Source organism: Pavona decussata, unplaced genomic scaffold (genome assembly GCF_977016875.1).
Source record: "Pavona decussata unplaced genomic scaffold, jaPavDecu1.1 SCAFFOLD_127, whole genome shotgun sequence".
NCBI lineage: Eukaryota > Metazoa > Cnidaria > Anthozoa > Scleractinia > Agariciidae > Pavona > Pavona decussata.
In genome coordinates this window covers 2,286,086-2,305,849 of record NW_028145541.1, presented here as the reverse complement: position 1 = coordinate 2,305,849, position 19,764 = coordinate 2,286,086, and the positions used below count along the sequence as shown (strand labels likewise).

Genomic DNA, 19,764 nt, shown 5'->3' with positions numbered 1-19,764 from the left:
CCAACAAGATTTCAGAGTTCCCATATAAATTTCCCCAGCTTATTGACAGTATAAAGCTATGAATTTTTCTCTACATTGCAAAATTGAATATTTCAAGAATAACAAATATTGTTTCCCAGGTATTTTGAATCTTTTTTTCAGTTAATGTGTCTTTTTCGGAAGGATTTCCAGAGAAATGTCCAACATTCCATTCACACGTCGGATATTACAAAGAGAAATTTGAATGTTCATTTCATTCTTGGAAATACTGTTCACGCGTGACCTGGATTGACTGTAATTCCTTTACTAACTAGTACTTGGGCAAGTGAAGCATAAAATTTACTAGCCAAAAGGCATCATCTGGTAGCCAAGCTCTAAATTTTGTTTGAATTATAATAATGGTTATATTTGTTGTGAAATGCAATAAAAACACCGGTCTTTCTTTCTTTTTGCTTCCTTTTTTGTGATCACTAGAGTGTTTATTTTTTTCCTTGACTAGTCTTTCCAATACGTCTTCTTATCAGATTAATCCAGTTGCTAATTTCAGTAGCCCAAACCCAATATTTACTGGTCATGGACTAGTGGCCTACCTCTAAGGTTGAGCAAGAAAATGAAAGATTAGGCTGCATTCATTATGTATCCTACAGGGGGGGGCAGAGGATTTTAGGGGGGGATCTCAAATTTTTAGAGCAAAAAAAGGGGGGATATGAAAATTGTTTAAATATAAAAAAGATAAGTACAGCAGCTTCTTTCAAGGATTGTAAGCAACAAGGGTACCTCTATTATTCTGAGAGACTATATATAGTACCTATTTTGAAGTTTTTCAAGTGGTGTGCCTGGCCTGTAGATGTAATGTTTGGATACAGTATAGAAAGTAAAACATCTAAAATGGAAATATTTAATGCAACCTCAGTCTAAGCAGCGCAACTTTATTAAATCAACGAATGCAAAAGAAAACAATGTAATTCAGTGCACAGTTTTATGAAATTGAACAACAAATATGCACTTAAATGTTCAATGAATTTTCTGTACCAGTTTGAAAGGGGTCCACATGCACCCCCTGCTATATCTGCCACTTATCAAGACAACAAATAATTAAGCCATTAAGGTTGAAAAAGAAAAAGATATGACCATAAAATGTAGAACATTGTCATTTTCAATCATCATAGGTATGACATAAACAGTCAAAGCTCTCTCGATGTTCTTATGAAACATGTCTCTTACTATTATACAGATATTTATTTTGATATTTCTTGTGAGGGGGGAGGGGGGGGTATTCATTTTTCGGCTGATTGCTTGGGGGGTTCTGAAAATTTGTATGGACCTTGGGGGGGGGATATAAAAAACTGAGCCGCTGAAAAAAAAATCCTCTGCCCCCCCTGTAGCATACATAATGAATGCAGCCTTAAAAAGAAGTATGAATCCCATTCAGGATTAATGACAGAAGTTTTTCTAATATAAAAAGAGGAGGTGTAATGGATACCTTTCCTATCACTATTTAAAAACTTGAAACATTTGAACTATCTGAAATTTCCAATGGACAATATTGTTTATTGAAAAGGTACTTCAATAAATATAATTGATAAATTAACACTTTGTTGTAGGAATTACCTGAAGATGAGAAAGAAGTGTATCAAGAAATGGCACGCCAGGATAAAGCTAACAAGAAATATAGACCAGCTCGGAACGACAGAATGGACTGTACTGGAGAATACCTCTCGGTTAGTGACAACAACTGCGACACAATGGTCTCCTATTTATTTATTAATAAATCTTTCTCCTGTGGTTCAAATAAAAATTATTATGTTATTTGATATATTCACTCTTACCACAACATCCGGTCAATATAGTAATTGATCCAAGTTGGGTGATCGATGTCTGGCCAGGTTGCGTTGTGTTTTAAGGAAAAAATATAGATGACCTTTCAATATTATTGTGCATTGGTTGGTACTTATGTGTAAGCCCATCTTAGACTTTTATGACTATTTAAAATCAAACGAATTAAACTTTTTCTTCAGTCAATGTTAATTTTTGATCAATAATGATTTCTTGAAACATAACCAAGCAAAAATTAAAGTTAATAGCTGACGTTTCGGCGTCATCATGACACCATTCTTAAGGCAAAGTGGATAAATTAATGCGAAGATTTGATTTCTATACTCTACAGTCTCTACAAATTAGCATGTTAACAATAGATCACAAGTTCTTCAGGTGAATACCTTTGCGCGAATCGAGTCTGTTTGCACGTGTAGGGATGGATTAAGTTTTCTTATGAAAAGCATCTCCTTAATTAGGCAATCAAATTTGTTCGAACATTTAGCTAGCACGTGAAATTGTTCTGAAAGACAACGAGGCACGTTGGAGATGCTTTTCACACAAAATGGCTTCATTTTATTGATTGAGTTTAACTTGAAGGGGTACCATCACAGAGATGATTTTAATGTTTTCAATGATAATAATACAATGCATGTTTTTTGGCTATTCAAAGTGACACAACAAATTGATGAGGTTGCCCCTTTAATTACAGAAACGTGTGGACACAGTCAGTCTTAATGAGAAGCGACGGAAAGAGGAGAGAGAGGAAGTGAGGAGGGGGTGGCTACCTGGAAGAGGTGAGAAGACTAATCAGTCCCTTGGCACTACCATAACACCACATGAAATAATGCATTGTATGAGAATGATGTATTGTTCTAGAAAGTGACACAGGCATTCCGCTCGGAAAACTTCCGATTACTAGTTTGGATGCTCTACCACTGAGCTACAGGAAAGTTATGGGAGCTAAGGCCTTTAAACTAAGTTCATGGGACAAACATCATGCATTTTCACTTTCTAGAATAATACATCATTCTCATTCATTCACCAGGCTTGAAATATACCATCACATTTTATTTCATGATGCATTGTATCTTTGCCATTTTTTTACTTTTCAGCTGTTTGTGATGAAACATTCTACATGGTTGGATTCATGTCTTATTATGATCTTCCTGACGATGGGTACCTTCCTTGTGAACTTGCCGCAGTAGAATACTCCCTCAATGGAGGCATCTTACGAAGGATGCATTACTTCCTTCCACCAGGTTTTGTAACTGTTTTACATAGAAAGTATGCTATATTAACAGTCAGAAATCATGTAAGTTTAGTTGAAATCTTCCAAGTATTATATGTAATTAGGTAAATAATTCATGTATAAAGGAAAATACAGGGAGATGTAAAGAATCAACCATAAGAGGACACAGAAAAAATCTGAGCCCCAGATGGGATTCGAACCCACGACACTCCGTGTTCATGGGCGAGACATTTCTTGTGATTAATGTGACTGCATGATGCAGTTAAGCCTTAATGTGTTGCTTGTGATGGACTGCGTGACTGCGTGATGCAGTTCGTAACTCCAACCCAATGTCTCGCCCATGAACACGGAGGGTCGTGGGTTCGAATCCCAGTAGGGGCTCAGATTTTTTCTGTGTCCTCTTATGGTTGATTCTTTACATCTCCCTGTATTTTCCTTTATAATATCATGCAGTGGCATAGGTTAATTTATGTATAACATGCAATAATTATTATTGTACGTTATACATAAATTATTTACCTAATTCTCCATAGTTATGAATGCACCAGGACCTAGTAGAATGCTCCTAATACCCTATTTATTATTATTATTATTATTATTATTATTATTATTATTATTATTATATTAGTGCACACCAGCTATTACTGTTTTACTTATTGAGGCCTTTTTTGCCATGTGTTCCCTAAGGCCCCATATTACTGTTTGTTATAACTAAACATTTGTATATTAGCTTGTCATGTTTATTGCTTATGTAATATATCAAACACGAGACACTGCATTTCATCACAGATCAAACACTGAGAATAGAGTTGAAAATACGGTGTGTAGTGTAGTATTTTTGACGAACTTCGAGGTTTTTGATATTGTGATGAAACATTGTGACGAGTGTTTGATACAACTTCTAAAAAAATGATTTTGAAGGTGAAATTATGGATGCAAAAACAAGTTTTTTTCATCACATATCCAAACACGTCACAGTGCAAGATCTCCTTTGTCTTTGGCTTTTGAATTATTAACGAGTTTGAGAATTTAATTTCTAAACCATTACCATTAATTCATTATAACCAGTATTTACGTGTAATTTCTTCGTGCAATGCCACAGGAGCTTGATGTGTAAGAGTATTATTTAAATTATGATGTTAATGACTTTTGTTTTTGTGTTTAGGTGAACTCAAACTAGGCCTTAGATATGCGGCCATGAGTACAAGTGAGTGCTATATATCAAAGTTATTTTGTTCAATTTTATTTAGTCACCCATTAACAAACAGGAGTTGATGCCTTATGAGGGCAGAGTTTGTTGTTCATTCTTGTCCCTGCTCGAAGGGTTTTTTTTTTTCCAGGCTCTCCGGTATTTCAATCCACAAAACTACAGTATTATTCCAATCTAACCTGAAAACAGTGATTGAAGGGCCACTACGTGGATATTGCTACTGGAATTCCCATTTAATAAATTAATTTTTATTCTGTAATTTGCCATTTTTAATTTCTTAGGTGAAAGAACGCATCAGATCCCGATCGAGGGCTTGGCAAAGAAAGAGGATACATATCGTAAGATCCTGCTGGACCTGATGAGATTTGTTAATCCTGAGCAAACAGCTATATACCCTCCGGTCTATTGTCGGGTAGGCAAATGTGAATCTTTTCAACAGTGCTTCAAATAGATTGTTGTTAGTAGCAATGGGAGCTACAACAAATTGTTTTCTTTATTTGATTGCCTTATAGATTTCAGAAACAAAGCAAACGGAATACTGCTTGCAGTATTTGGCTAAGAAGGCAGGTTGGTATAGACAATAATAAATATACAAATTGCATCAGATGAATTCTTGAAGGCAAGTTCTTTATAGTCTTGGAAAATTCTTGACAGTCTTTTTTAAATTTTAAAAAGGCTTTGAAATTTGATTTAAATTTGGGTTGAATTTTATCTTGAATTTGTCCCAAAATAGAGGGCCAAAGAATCTTAAACGTGAATAATTAAATATTGTTATAATATATGTTGTTTCGAAGATATACTGTAACCAAGCTTGTTGCTGTTGGGATGTTCTTTCATCACAACGGATGCTTGTGGTGGAAAATATTGAGTATTGGAGTATACTAAGGATGGTGCCTACTTTTGTTATTGCGCATACATTCTGCGCATCTCGAGATACTCAGGTTTCCTACGGGTGGTGCCTACTAATACACGGATATTTTTGTGTGGTCTAAAACTATGCACAGAAATCAGAACTTAGCAAGTGCTCTTGGTATCCAAAAGAAAAATTGGGGGTAACCATGTATTTTTCAGAGAAAACAAAGCTTCAATTTGGGGGGAAAAAATGGCATAAATTGCTTTGTATTAATTTTTTACTGTTGTTTTTTTTTTTTTTAGAAATCTTTGTTGCTTAATTATCTCTAAAAAATGCGTGGTTACCCCCCATTTTCTTTTTGGATTTCAATAGCCCTTACTTAGATCTGCTTTCCCCGCATAGTCATAAACCACACAAAAATACTTCTTTATTAGTAGGCACCGACCTTATGAACTTGTCTATCAGTGGTAGAAGTTTTGACTGATAGTTAATTAAAAGTAGAACACAAGTCAAGGGGACAATTACTGCTTATGTGAACCTTGAAAAATGATTGTTCCCTGTGTTATAACCTTTTAAAAATGGAGCAATAGCAACAACAAGATAAGCAGACAATTGATGGTACAATGAGTAGTTACAGTATCTCTTGAGCCTTGTCAAAAATAACTTTGGTCGGTAAAAATTTTTCGATAATCCTTGAAAAATGTCTTACTGTTTTCCAATAGCCAGGCCAGCAAATTTTATCTTGTACCTGTTTTGATTTCAGAGATGCCAAACAAGTTAAAGAAGGTGTATGAGCTGGAGGGGCTGGTATGTGACTTACATGCACACTTCACTGCCGAGTCAGGCAGTACCATGGGAATTTCAAAATCCAAGGCGACAGAGCTTATCTCCAGTACAATATTTGATTATGAACCTAACACGAGGTTAGTTCTGAGGAATATCACATATTTATTTTTAAGGCCACACATACAAGAGTAATGTATTTTGGCGTTCATTGGTAAAGATAAGCACAGTGGATGGTATTTACATGAGTGGATAGTCTATGTACATGTGATATCACAAAGCCATTATTCTGAAAAATACTAAATTTGTTTGTTTTCTCTTTTTTATGAGTGTATGTAACTCAGCATGCAATAACAAATTACCTTCATTGTTCAATTTGTTAGAAGCCTATTAAATGTGTTATCAGTATATAATAATATTATTATTACAAATGATTTATTGACAACAACAACGCAACAGACAAAAAATAATAATTATTTTTTGTCTGTTTCGTTTGGGTCTAATGTTAGTAATTATTACTAACATTAGACCCACAGAATTTTTGACTAACAAAAGACGGATCGAAACGCACCAAACACTTTTTACAGTCTTCACAGCCAATAACATCACGGCTTACTGACAAACGACCAATAACATCTGGACTTCCTTGACCAATCAGGTTAACAACCAGAGACGTATATACCACCTACTGACGTTCCACAATTCACTTGACTCTGAAGATGACTTCCGCTCAGGTTGTCGAAACGTCAGTCAAAGTCACCACAAACAGTCCTTCTCCTGACTAGACTCACCCGGATGATCATAATTTACTTACCGTACTTATGATATTATTATTATTATTATTATTGAAAACTGGGTCATTTCTAGATAATAATAATAATGTACATTCTATTTTGTTCTTTAGATGTGATTGGCATGAAAAACGTGAGGTGAAGTTTTGTGCTCTGGGGACAGTTCAGCGTTACTGGTAAGAAAAAATAATTATTTAACATATTTAGTACAATGTTTCAGTGTGTATAGGTATGATTTATCTAAAAGTCATCATGAAAGCTGTGTCTATTTAAACATTTTAATTTTTCGCTGATTACTTACATGTAATCAGCAAAATCACCTAGTGTTCCTAGTACTGCAGTGGTGATTTTTATCCCATCTGCACAGTAGCGCTGTGCACTAATGACGTCATGAGATTTCACACCCCGTCGAGACTCAGACAAACGAGGTCGAATTCTGTAAGAGATGTAGGGAAGAATATGTGAATGGCGAGCAGTTCGCTTCGATCTTTAACGGTTTTAATCGACGAAGACGACGTTCCTGGCTCTAAATTCGAAAGAGAACCAGAGGAATACACAGTCGGAGCAACTAAAACGGTGGTTAAAGTGCAGGGGCTTGAAATTAAGCAGTAAACGCGACAACGCATCTCTATCATTTCTCAGGAAGCTGCAACTGAAGAGATCCACAAGATTAGGATCGAAACCGCGGTAATGCCTGACCATTGCCTAAAATGCCACAGAATTTACTAACGGCTGAAGGACTCGTAGCAGCCCCTGGCCAAAGCAACATAGAAGAATTGCCTCAGTAATCAGTCTAGCTAAGGTGTAATCAAAACACAGGAGGAAAATACTAAGCTCCCGCAACAAAAACTCAAACCTCACAGTTACAGAGCGCAGCGGAGCGATAACAAAAACACAGCCGTAACTAAAGCGGCCTTTAGCCCTCAAATTAAGGCATTGTAGAGCTTTTAAAGAAGCTACAATGCTAAAGAAAGGATCAAGAGAAAAATAACCGTGATAAGTAACACAACGTCTTGCCACAAAAGCAAATAGCGGGCCTGGCAATACAAAACCTGCAAGATAATGATTATTACACGGTTCAAATCCTATCCTTACAACGATAAAAAGAGAGGCTCTACTGCCGCAAGACACACTAAAATCAGTGTCTTGCGGCAGTATAGCTTCTCTTTTTATCTTTGTAAGGATACGATTTGAACCAAATGCCACAAACGGTATAAGAACGACAGTGGCTACACAAAAAACAGCAAGTTGGCAATTAGATAGAACACAAAACCCAGACATGACCTTTGAGATAAAAATACAAAAGATGCGACATTTAAGCACGTGGCTTTGTTCAGTTACTATCGCGCAAATCCTCCAAATCATAAATGGCATTTAATAAGAAGAAAATGCAGCGCTAAAAGAAAATTTACAGGTAGCGCCGCTCATACAAGAGAGGGCGTTCCTTAAAAGACGTACTCGTTATAGCGAAACTATAACTGAACATGGCTAAAACACGCGAGTGGGAGTCGCGCAGGCCTATCTTCTTTCCTTTGTACACTGGTTATGTTTTTCTCCGTAAAGAAATCCCGCGAACAAGCAGCTAGCCAACGCTTGCGCGCACTTCGCGGTATCTTGTGTTGGTTTCGGAAATGGAATGAATACTTTCTTCCCTGGTTGCTCAACCTCTTTGAGGGATTTCGGCCACTTGTCAGGATACCTCACGTCTGTTTTGCATTCACCCCAACAGCAGTGTTTGGTGGTTACCATTTCGGTCCGTCTTGGATGCTAACTGCGCAATTTCACCAAGTTTTTCGCTTTTTGGTGTTGCTACGGCAGTACTCGGTCATACATTTTCCTTTATCACATCCCAATGTTTGTCTGGGTCTGTGCGGGGGGTCTCATGGGATCTCATGTGACAAAATCTATTTTTAGTAATAGTGCACAGCGCTATTGGCATACAAAATTAACAATATCTGGTGCGTCGGATATTGTCAATTAAATTATAAGATTTTAAACACTTGTTGAACTGGAAATTCATCAACTAAATTCAGTCAATCAGTTTGTGGGATTTTATTACATCATTCTTTAAAACGATGAACAGCCACGAAGTTGATCGGTGTATAAAATCATCTAATGTGTCACTGACTTTAAACTACTTATCCTCTCTCCAGCTACTGCATGTCAGATTTCCTGTGTTCAGTTTACGGCATTCCTCTGACACCAAAGCATTTACCAGAAAGACCTGAAGGATCCTTTTGTACTGTAATCAAGGCACCAGAGAACAGCCGGCCTTTACAGGAGGATTCACTACCTAGAGGCTTAAGAAGACCTATGGAAGATAATGGACCCTTTGCTGCCAGAGACTATCGCTACCACAATACAGGAACAAGTAATCAAGGTACAAGGTCACGACCAGAGTGTATTTGCATTTCCAACTTTAGCCTTGAAATAAATATTTTCCCACAAGGGTGCAGCTGTGAGCCCCATTTGAAGCGTCTATTCTCATGAGGTGCCAGAGATCTTTGAATTTTTTGATACATAACTTCCAATTTAACAATATTTTTATTGGTGGTTTAAGATAAACATATTTAGATGTCAAACATTGTGCAAGTTGTTCTTACTAATTAGATTTGTCTTGGAAGTACGTCAGGGCCCAGTTGTTCAAAGCCCGATTAAGCTAATCCTGGATTAACAGAAACTTTGACTCAAATTTTGGTAAATTATTACTAATCAACAATGATTCTTCAAAAAGATTTTTGGCCCTCAGTTTTTACTTAGACTTTTCTGTACTTTTACCTTGAAATTAGCCTTTAAAACCATTTTAAACGAGCACGATGAAAGTGCCAATTAACTTCTAATTATGGATTAGCGTTAATCGGCTTTCAAACAACCCGGCCCAGGTTTGTATGGGAACAACATCAGAACAATTCAGCCGTTTATGTTCAAGCTTATAGAGCTTACTCCAGAACACCTACACTACTAATAATACACATTTACACAAAAAGAAAGAGGCAGAGAAAAGAAAAAAAAAACAACATAGCAGAATTAATCCTCATTACAAACGCACTCGTTTCTGGGTATAGACTAAATTTTAGTTTCCTAATTTAAAAAAATGACGTGACACACCGCTTCTCAGCAAAATGTCTGATGACAAGAATAATCCTTGATTTTCTGTGTTTTCATTTAAGGTTCTCCAAGTGGATACACTCGATCTGGCCCCACTTATGATCAGCAGAGTCTCCACAGTACAGATGATGATGACAGTGAATATGATCGGTGTGCACCACCACAGGCAGCAGCCGCCGCCGCTTGGCAGAATCCACCAAAGGCATCTCGTCCTCCACAACCTTCTTCTGGATTTAGCGCAGGCAGAGGCCGTGGACGAGGGCGCGGCGTTCAACCCAATCAACCTCTCCGACGACCAAACCTTCCTGGGAGCAACCAAGGTGAGCTTTGATGAAAACTAACAGCACAGTCCAGTAAATAGGCTAAGGATTATTTAGGTTTCAGTGGCAATTAACCCTTAAAACACTAATTAATTATGTCAATTGATACACAATGCGAATGTTTAATTTATATGAATTTTTGCCAACAAAACTTTGTTGTAAAGATCTGCACTTTGTAGTAATGAAATAGTGAAAAAACGATTTCGGACAAAAAATCACAGAATGGCATTCTTTGTGTCAAAACAAGTCCATAGTGAGATCCCGCAAAAAAAAATAATAATAATAGTTTCACCAGAAAAGCTATATACAGCCCTTATACAAGAATCCCTTCATTTATAGTAAAAAAAGTTTTCAAAAATTAGTAACAGGTGGCATTCTAGTATTACAGATTTAACTTCAGTGTAGACACTGAATATCAAACTATTATCATTGGTCATTAATCTCATCATCTTGCGGGGATATGTTTCTTTCATCAGATACATCTTGGAGCAGTGTTGCTGCATCAGAGCCTGGTACAGCGTCTGCAGACAGCATCCCAGCATGGGCAAGAACAGAACCGCGACCACGCCCAGCTGGACGAGGGTTAAGAGCCCCTGCCACCAGACCCAAAGTGTATGCAGGGGCAATGAATCCACCTGCACCAGGACAAGCCCCTATGCCTCCTCCTGCCTGGCAGATGCAGTTGTGGCAAGGAGGGAGAGGCGTTGCCTCTCAGATGAATGGTTTAAATTTGAATGGCTGACAGTGACGTTTTCAAGCTTCATGTTAATTTTAGTTTTCTTTGGAACTTAATGATGCAATACATATTTATTTCTGTTACTGGTTAGGAACACCATTGTGTATCCTGAACACTATGAACGTTGTTGAGTTTCAAGTTACATTAGTTGCAGTTGCCCAGTTATCAATTATCTGTGAAGATGGACATATGTTATTAATATATCAATTTAAATGATTGGAATGATAATGATTTTGCAAATTCTTATTATCAGTTTGTAAATAAACTTTTGGCTTGCTACAAAACAACAGCTCAGGATATGAGCTGATGAGCCGAGTGGAATATACAGTCACCACAGAGCTTATTACCGTAGAAATTCTCTACAATGGGGCCACCTTCAGTCAGAGTTATCCCATCGTTGTAGAGCGGAGGTCACTTGCAATATTTATGTGAATAAATGACAAGTTGGGATAAGAAAATATGGCCGTAGTGGTAAGGTGGCTGTTAGTAGAGGTTCGACTGAGTATTAATAGCTGAATTCTTTACCATTTTGCTTTTAATTAACTTATTGAAAGTTAGAGGAGGCAGGGGACGGGGGAAGGGGGAAGGGGGAGGAACCAGGATTTTGAATCCCCCAATTCCCACACCCTTCAAATCAGTAACCATCCCCCCCCCCCCCCCTGCCCTGCTGCTTTTGGGATTTCTCTCCCTTCCCCTCCCCACACGCTGAAATTAAGTTACCGGACTTTGCTCATCATTGTTTTACGTTCTCGTACAATTTTAAGGTTTCCTGGAAGTTAGAATAAACCAGTCTTAAGTTTGCTTTCTGTAGCGTCATGTCAGTGGCACAGTTCAGTTTAAGCAAAGATATGGCATGCCTCGTTTTTACCTGTTAATGCGTAAGGTACATTTGTGCAGGATCCATTTGATTAGGTTACTACGAAGTCCATTTTGGAAGTCGAGCTAATTGCGCCAAGAACCAAAGAAGAAAAACAAGCTTTGGCACTTCGTGTATAAATAAAGATGATGATGATGATGATGATGATGATGATGATGAATGGGCGAACCATTGAAACATGAAAATTCCTAACCTCTTGTAGCTGGCTTTCCATTGTATGGTAGAACAGGGCGCCAATGCGGCATAAGATAGACTAAACTTACCACAAATGGTCACTCTTTACTTTAACTCGAGAAGCAGTACGGAGATGAATAGAAAAAAAAGCGAGCACAAGGTTCTCGGGTGAAGCGCGGAGGGTCCCTCTTAAACCGGTAAAAGAAAGTCAAAGAATACGAAAGTCTAGCTTAGGGTAGACGTAGAAATAGCAAACAGCAGGCTCCTGCAGAAAGGTCTTCACTCTCCCCTACCACCTCTAAGAAAAATACATGAAAGTCATTTGAGCGCGCTGTTTTATTATACCAAAATCATATCATCAGTGTTCCTTTATCACTATTAGTTTGCTTTACAGTTTGTTTCATCTGTTAATCGTGGGTAGTTAGGCGTCTCAAATATAGCGCTGCCTTGAGACACGGGGGATTAAAATCCGCACCATTTGCCCGGCTTTGGATTGCCGTACGATCCATAACAGCGGCACTGCCACGCCATTTTGCTGAGGGGACACTCGCTTCTGGTCAGGACACATTGGCCACCACTACGCCCAATACATTTGCACCTGTAGTATTTAAATTACAGAGCTGTGAATATACTCCTTTTTTTTTCTTATAAGAACGTCTATTAGATTTGGCAGCGGAGGCTGAACATTCTTATTTTGTGGGAGCGATTTGAGCATGAAGGTGACATGCTATAGTGCTGTGTACAAGATACAGAGACTGGTGACGAGGAGTCTATCACGAGAAAGATCGCATTAAAATTACTCAGTTTACCAAGTTTGAGGTTCTGTCGTTAGATTGCAAACGTGTAGAAAGCCTTCAAAAATCGGGGGGGGGGGGGGGGGGGAAAGGAGATTTGGGGGACGCCATCTCAAAATTAGAAACATTTGTATGGAATTTGACTCAAATTTCTGCAAGACTGATTGGACTGCCTAGAAAACTGAACACGACAGCGACATGACAGAGACCAAACCGAGAATCTTGTACGACCTTTGACAGGTCACAGCCTGGATAATACGCAATGAAACATAACCAAACTTGGTTAACTTACCAATAGGCCTTATCACGGTTTTCGACGCCATTTTGACGAGTAGGCAAACAGGCTTGAAATAACAGTGTTAGTATGGAAATCCGATGTCAACAATTTTCATAAAACATCGTTTCTGAAAAATTCATGAATTGGAAACTTTTGGCACTAGGAAAAGGACTTTAAGAAAACAAATTGGAAGGATGTAGCTGTGCCAGGGAGCGTCCAGTCGTGTTTTGAACTTTCCATACATTTGTCTGTAAAGCGAACCAGCCGTGAACTGCTATTAAAAATAGTTCGCGGGAAAAAAATGCAGGGAAATGCATGGAAAGTTCAAAACACGCCTGGACGCTTTCAGGCACTGCTACATCCCTCCAATTTTTTTCTTAAAATCCTTTTCCTACTGCCAAAAGTTTCCGATTCATGAATTTTTCAGAAGCGATGTTTTATGAAAGTTATTTGACATCGGATTTCCATACAAACACTGTTATTTCAAGCCTGTTTGCCTACTCGTCAAAATGGCGTCGAAAACCGTGATAAGGCCTATTTGTTTTGTGATCTTTCTGGCGATGGGGTTCATTCCTTCATATAACGCAATTTGAACAATTAATGTGCTAAGTGTAAACTAGGGCCCAGTCCCTTTATCAACTTTGGAACGATTGAAGGAAATAATAAACAAGAAAGAGACAAACACTGTTTCATAGGGTTACCTTCCGAGACAAGTCCTTTCAATTTAAAGCAGTTTGACAAATTTTCCAGGCGTTTAAGGCTCAAGCTGAGTGTCTTTATAAATGATATGGATCAAAAGCGAGAAAAAGCCGCTATTTTCGGGATGAAAAGGAAGCGGGAAGATTTACCTGGGGTCACAGCCTTGCCAGATTTTTCCAGTCCCGGCACTGCTCCATTTCGAGCACCTGCTCCAGGTATCCCAACATCCGTCTGAAATATAACATTTATTTTTCGTCAGTCAATACACAGGGACGCCTAACGACAACATATAAACAAAATACTTCAAGTACTGATTGTCTCCTTTATTTCCAGATCTTTCTCAGTTGTGTCCTTTTAAAGGCATATCTGTGTGTATGATAGACTTGTTTATCATGATTAAATACCAAGGCGGAAATGTCAGTCTAGCCCTGCCCATATAATCATATAAGCTGCGGTACCGCAAGTGAAGTCATTCGTAGCGATTGTCGCGACCCAGCGAGCAGCGAGTTTTTGCATTACATGTAATCAATTTTATTTTAGGAATTTCGCGTGCGTTGGTCTTAGCAATAAAGACCCTGAAACCCCCAGTGAGTGCTTGTGTATTTGATAAGCTAATACATATTGATCTGTTTGGATACTTCAGCTGAAAATTTAAGTTACAGAAAGTTTTAGGGAATAGAATTTTATTCCCTGAATTGACAATGATGTGGTTGGCTGTACGAAATGCTAGCTGACCTCCCCTTCGTATTTTAAACGACATATTTGCCCCTTCGAAAACGGAAAAAATGTTTTTCAGTGTTAACAAAATTTTGAGCTACAATTTTGCCAAAAAGAGCTGTAGATTTTCAGTCTTTACGACTAAATCCGAATTTCAGCTGCGATTAAGGCCATCTTCACAGATATCCGCCGAAATAAACCCCTGGGTGCTCCCTATAACTAGTAAAAGCTAACACATTAAGATCTGTTGTGATTCTTTCTGAGCTCAAAATTAAAATCACCAAGATTTTTAGGGAACTAAAAATCTAATTCCCCGAATTTGCGAGCTGTTTATGGCTTTCCGAAAATGCTAGCTGGCCTTTGTCACTCACTTTTAAGGACGTAGTTGCCCTTACGAAAATAAAAGCCTTAAGTTAGTGCTGCTAAAGTTTAAGGTCACCCTTCGCTAGAGAAACGCGCGTTTTTCTTTACAGTTTAATCCAAATTTCTGAGGGCGGTAATGTCAAGCGAAGCGTTGGATACTACTACAAAAACTAAAGTTATGGAATCTCGCTCAGTAATGGTTGCATGTGATCAAAGCGGTTTTCAGTTGAGTATTGTAAAATTAAACCTAAGTAATAACTCTATTCGGAGTATGACCCAATTACAGCAAATGTAAACAGCGCAATGAACCACTTACAGCTCCGGGCAAGTAAATCGGGTATGGTCAACCCCGAATGAGGATCGGAAAGTATTAGCTTTAAAACAGACAGTTTTAAGCGGGGGAGGCAAAACAACTTACTGAAGAATCCGTCAGCCACTGGGACGTCCAAAATGGCACAGGCTGCTAATAAAACAAGCAGGATCTTGGTTGCACGACCAAAAGCCTAGCAAAATATACAAAAAAAAAGAAGGTTATCTCTAAGATTACGTACTTTAAATGCATGATATCTTTTGTTAAGTATGATATCAGTGCGTAAACTCTTTATTCCTGTTCCTTGCATTAATGTTATGTAGAATTAAAGAAAATTAACTTTGAAACCGTTAGAACTTAGTCGAAAAAAGTAAATTTCGAGTCCCGCAACGGGAATGGAACCTATGAACTTCCAGATGTACCGGTTGAATACCCTATCTATGGGAGACTTCCGGGTAAGACCTTGAAATTTAGATTGAGAATTTTTATTAGAAAAATAATTAACAGCCCTGTTTCTTAAAAGCTGGTTTGGCGTTTCTCTCAATCTCCGTTATGTTTGGATATCGGATGCATTCTTAGTATTCTTGTCCTCAAATTAATTATAAAGCTGTCTGCCGCTCTCTCACGATTCTCCTTGTAGTTTCCAAGAATGAGAATAGCTTGCACCAGAAGTAGCGCATTTCGAACCCCTGACTCAAGTTTTGGCCAGCCTTCATTTTTTATTTTAGATACGGGTGATCTTTACTTGTGTTTACAGGACATTTAAGAGCTCAAATAACCTTCAAAAAAAGTCATCACTGCTTGCCACTGAGATAAATTTATCTATCTTCTAATCAAAAAAGGTAATGGTGTAAGAATATTTAATTTTCGTTATCAGTTAGCGCTTTCATAAGCACCGAAACTGAATGTTGGCTGTAATTTGTTGTATCGTTCAACCGCGAAAACCTCGGGTTCAACACTTCGACACTACTGACAAAAATAATTAACTTGAGCTGGTTTTCACTAGGACATAAGCATACACAAAGATAAGCGAGACTGGCACTAGCTACCGTAAGAAAAATTAAGGACCGACGCGCGCGATAACCGATCACGCGCGCGCAGAAAACCATTTCTTGACGAAATAGGACATTTTCACTATGGCCTCATTTTACTACAACTACCAGAATCCTTCTGGTTTTTGTTTTCTCATGGTAATTAAAGCTATTGTTCTTTGCTGTCCACTGGGATTACAAAATTTGAATTTGAAAAGGAAAACGAAATGAATTCTGGTAGTTGTAGTAAAATGACGCCATCATGAAAATGGCCTATTCTCGACACCAGCAATCTCGTTCCCAGAGCCCACGTGTCTTTTGGTCAGCGCCAAGTCTTGGCGCTGACCAAAAGACACGTGGGCTCTGGGAACGAGATTGCAACACCAGCTCCCCTCAATGTTAAGCAAGATGGGGGCGAAACAGATGACTTCCCTGCGCTTGTACTTATGTCGTCCCCGTTCTCATTAGTGAAAACTGCTGTATAAGCATAAGTACAAGAAGAACTCGCCGAACGCGTTCATATTTCTTTTGCTTTTGCTTATGTCCCAGTAATAACCAGGATTCTTCTGATTCAATTGGCACCATGATTACTCGGAGAAGTGGGGGGAAATGGGGAGTTTTCGATTTCACTTCTTCGGCACACCAATTGTTTTTTCTTTCGTTACTGATCTGTATAGCAAAATTGTTGAGAGCATGCATTTGGAGCTTGCATTCGTCAGTTGTTTTATTCCAGCGAAAGGCTTCGCCGGGATGAAACAACTTTTGAAAAACCAAAGCTGTAAGTTGGTGAGGTTGAAACAATTTGAAATTGATATCAGCATGACTGATTGCACGCAGGGATGGGCAGCGACTGAGCTAGTATTAGTCAGAGCAGTGTCGTGCAAGAAACGAACGAAAGCCTCCTGGAGAAAGAGCAAAAAAAAAGAAAAAAAAACGAAACAAAAGTGAAGCAGTTGTACGCCCTCTTGAGTCTCTCCCGCTTTGAATTTCTGATCGAGATGAACGCGAGCAAGCGAACCACCACCCCCTGAGCGAAGAACTCTCCTTGACTAAATTGTTCAGTTCCGTCGCTCGCGTGATCATCAGCTCTGCCTCATCTACCAAGAAAGAACTGTGACTACCGATGGGGTGAATAGAAAATTGGATGTCGTGCACAGATGGACCAGATGTGATAAACAATCTAAAGTTGCAGTTATGTACAGTTCCGCCTGCTGAACAACTGAAAGTGAAATCTGCGCCTAGGCAATCATTTGATCGACCGAGAGACTTTACGAATAGAATTTAAAACTCACCAACGAAAGAAGTGTAAAGCAAAACTGAATTAAATAACTTATCTTACCATGGGTTTCTCAAATATGTCTGCTACTAAAGAGGTACACTGCAGGCTCCAATTTTTGTGGTTTCAGCTTTGTAGAAGCTGAAACCTACATTGTCATCGTGTAGTGTAAGTAAGTAAGTAAGAAAGTAAGTAAGTAAGTCCATTTTCCGTAAAGGTTCGGAATGCCGAACGTTCACCATGACAGGTTTACGAGTCTCAGTCGGCTTTATTCGTACGGAAGATCCTTGTATTCAATTCAAAATGGCTGCCGCATCTCTATTGCGTGGATTTTCAAGGTGGCCGTTTGTGGTTCTTGGAAGGAAAACACAGGCTTTCAATACCGTAAATCAAAAGAGCAACTTCTAAGGAACACTCGGCTGCTTAAAAAGAGGAAACCAGTGAGTTCATAGCGAAGAATTTCCTGTTCGAGATCGTGTCAAGGCGAAACACGTGCGATCGCAAACAAGATCTGCAAATCATCACATGAGCTGTAGACGTTCTCGGAAATTTTTGTGTGCTCCTGACAATCCACAAATACTACAGGTTTGAATTTGGATTTTATCATGCTTTATGTTAAATTGATCGATTTGTCATATTTCAAATAGCTTTGGCGAAATTTTCGAAAAACGTACTCAGTTTAATAGAATCGAGAAATTGTGCTTTGAGGGTCGTACAGGGGTATTTTCGTGATGCGTGATTAGCTGATTTTATTTCCCGTGAAACGTGAATGTAATAAATTATTCTTCGTAATCCGTGACCTGAAGGTTTTGCGTGACCCGTGAAGAGCTTGAAAACGAAATTTTCATTTCTGTGATCCGTGATTTGCTATTTTTTCTGTTCGTGAACCGTGCAAGAGACCCCCCCTGTACGACCCTCTGCTTTAGTGACTCGCGGTGCGCTTGGATCACGTAGCCTTCATTCGAGGCGAAAATTGAACGTATTTGCTTTTCAAGGGTGAACACGGGTCTGTCTGAATAAAATTTTCAATTAAGAAAGCTTATTGTCTGTTTATCTGTGTGTCTTGATCCTAACGGAACTTCTTCACCATGCGAACCATGGGAGAGCCAAACCATATCTATTACTGTCCCCTGTGTGTTAAAGTGTAAACAAACCGAAATCCTCCAGCGCATACCAAATTCGCCCATATGACAACACGATCAAATTAGGCTGCACAATTTTGGCACTGACTAGAGCTGTTCATTTACCCCTCTGAATTTTTTCTTTTCTTACTGCAATATTCTACAATCGTTGCACGGGCCCGAAGCATCGATTGGCTGATTTAAAATGGACCGCATGTTTAGAATTCCTTTGGTCGCTGACTTTGCTACAGATCATAGTTTGAAACCTGCATAGTTATACACAAAACTTGTGATTGCTAAAGAGATGCCTATAATGGCAGTCTAAAAATTCCCCTTTTTCATTTGGAAAATAATCTCCCTACAAATTTGCAACCCCACTAACATATAACATACACCTACCGAAGTAACACCCCAGCTTTGTAACTTTTTCATTAATGCACAAAACGGAGTTAATAAAGCAGACAAAAAACCTACAGTAAATGTAACAGTCACACATAATTTATTGATCTTTGAAGAGATTCCTTTTCATTTTCTTACAATGACTTTTGAGGGTCACTCGAACACAGGCAATAACTTTTTATTATGGTAGCTGAAACCACATGCACTCCTTCGAGTGCCTATTTTTTTCCTTGGTAAGTGGTGTGACTCAGTGGTTTCGATCCTTTCTCGTTCTCAAATCGAACGCGGAAGTTGATTTCCTTATATGTAGAAATGCTTGGCCAGATATCAAATCTCTTTTACCGGGATTTCACTTTCGGAACTGACGATTTGGTGGGGTGGGGGAGGGGGTAGGATGAAGAGGGAGGGGGCAGGGAAGGGTACAGGGCTGAAGTATAAGTTTTTTTGAAGTTTTTCCCAGTTGCCTGTTTCCGGCCACTTGGCTGTGTTATTCGAGTTTGTAGATCAGGGAGGGGAGGGCCCACGTATTTTGCAGGCTGGCTGGTGGCGGTGAGTGACGAGCCCCGTGAGATTGTTTTATAAACCTAGCTAAATGTATATAAAAAAGCGAAATTGCTGATTTCGGTTTGCAAGAACAACCAGAAGACAATTTTATGGTCTCTATTTCTCGGGCATGGTATAATGGCCCGGCTCATATACCGTGGCCGCCAAGCCAATCAAATCCTTTGGAATTACATTATATGATCTGTATAGAAATGAAGAGAGCAAATGTACATGTAAAATTAATTTTAAACAATTAAATAAAGAGTTTCTCGCGGGTGGTGTCCGCTTGAATCTTTAGTGTTGATGGAAACCAACAAAAAGGGAAAAAAAAAACAA

The 19,764-nt window shown here is 38.7% G+C and overlaps 2 protein-coding genes across 3 annotated transcripts in view; one reads left to right on the top strand and one right to left on the bottom strand.

The window, feature by feature from the left end:
* LOC146469199 (protein maelstrom homolog) overlaps positions 1-11,877 on the top strand; it is a 53,495-nt gene extending 41,618 nt beyond the window's left edge. For both annotated transcript variants that reach the window (XM_085123847.1, XM_085123846.1), the window contains exons 2-12: positions 1,584-1,700; positions 2,507-2,591; positions 2,910-3,056; positions 4,212-4,253; positions 4,538-4,668; positions 4,769-4,823; positions 5,873-6,032; positions 6,797-6,859; positions 8,837-9,063; positions 9,854-10,111; positions 10,588-11,877. In XM_085123847.1, coding sequence (XP_084979973.1) covers positions 1,620-1,700; positions 2,507-2,591; positions 2,910-3,056; positions 4,212-4,253; positions 4,538-4,668; positions 4,769-4,823; positions 5,873-6,032; positions 6,797-6,859; positions 8,837-9,063; positions 9,854-10,111; positions 10,588-10,853 — 1,515 coding nt within the window. In that variant the 5' untranslated portion in view covers positions 1,584-1,619 and the 3' untranslated portion in view covers positions 10,854-11,877. The remainder of the gene's footprint in view (positions 1-1,583; positions 1,701-2,506; positions 2,592-2,909; positions 3,057-4,211; positions 4,254-4,537; positions 4,669-4,768; positions 4,824-5,872; positions 6,033-6,796; positions 6,860-8,836; positions 9,064-9,853; positions 10,112-10,587) is intronic.
* A 339-nt stretch (positions 11,878-12,216) lies between these two features.
* LOC146469198 (neuromacin-like protein) lies at positions 12,217-19,163 on the bottom strand. Its single transcript, XM_085123866.1, has 5 exons — positions 19,113-19,163; positions 17,429-17,485; positions 15,167-15,251; positions 13,818-13,899; positions 12,217-12,496 (listed from the first exon to the last, which is right to left on the bottom strand). Exons 2-5 carry the CDS (start codon positions 17,429-17,431, stop codon positions 12,361-12,363), a joined length of 306 nt encoding a protein of 101 aa, XP_084979992.1. The 5' UTR covers positions 17,432-17,485; positions 19,113-19,163; the 3' UTR covers positions 12,217-12,360.
* Positions 19,164-19,764: the final 601 nt, after the last annotated feature.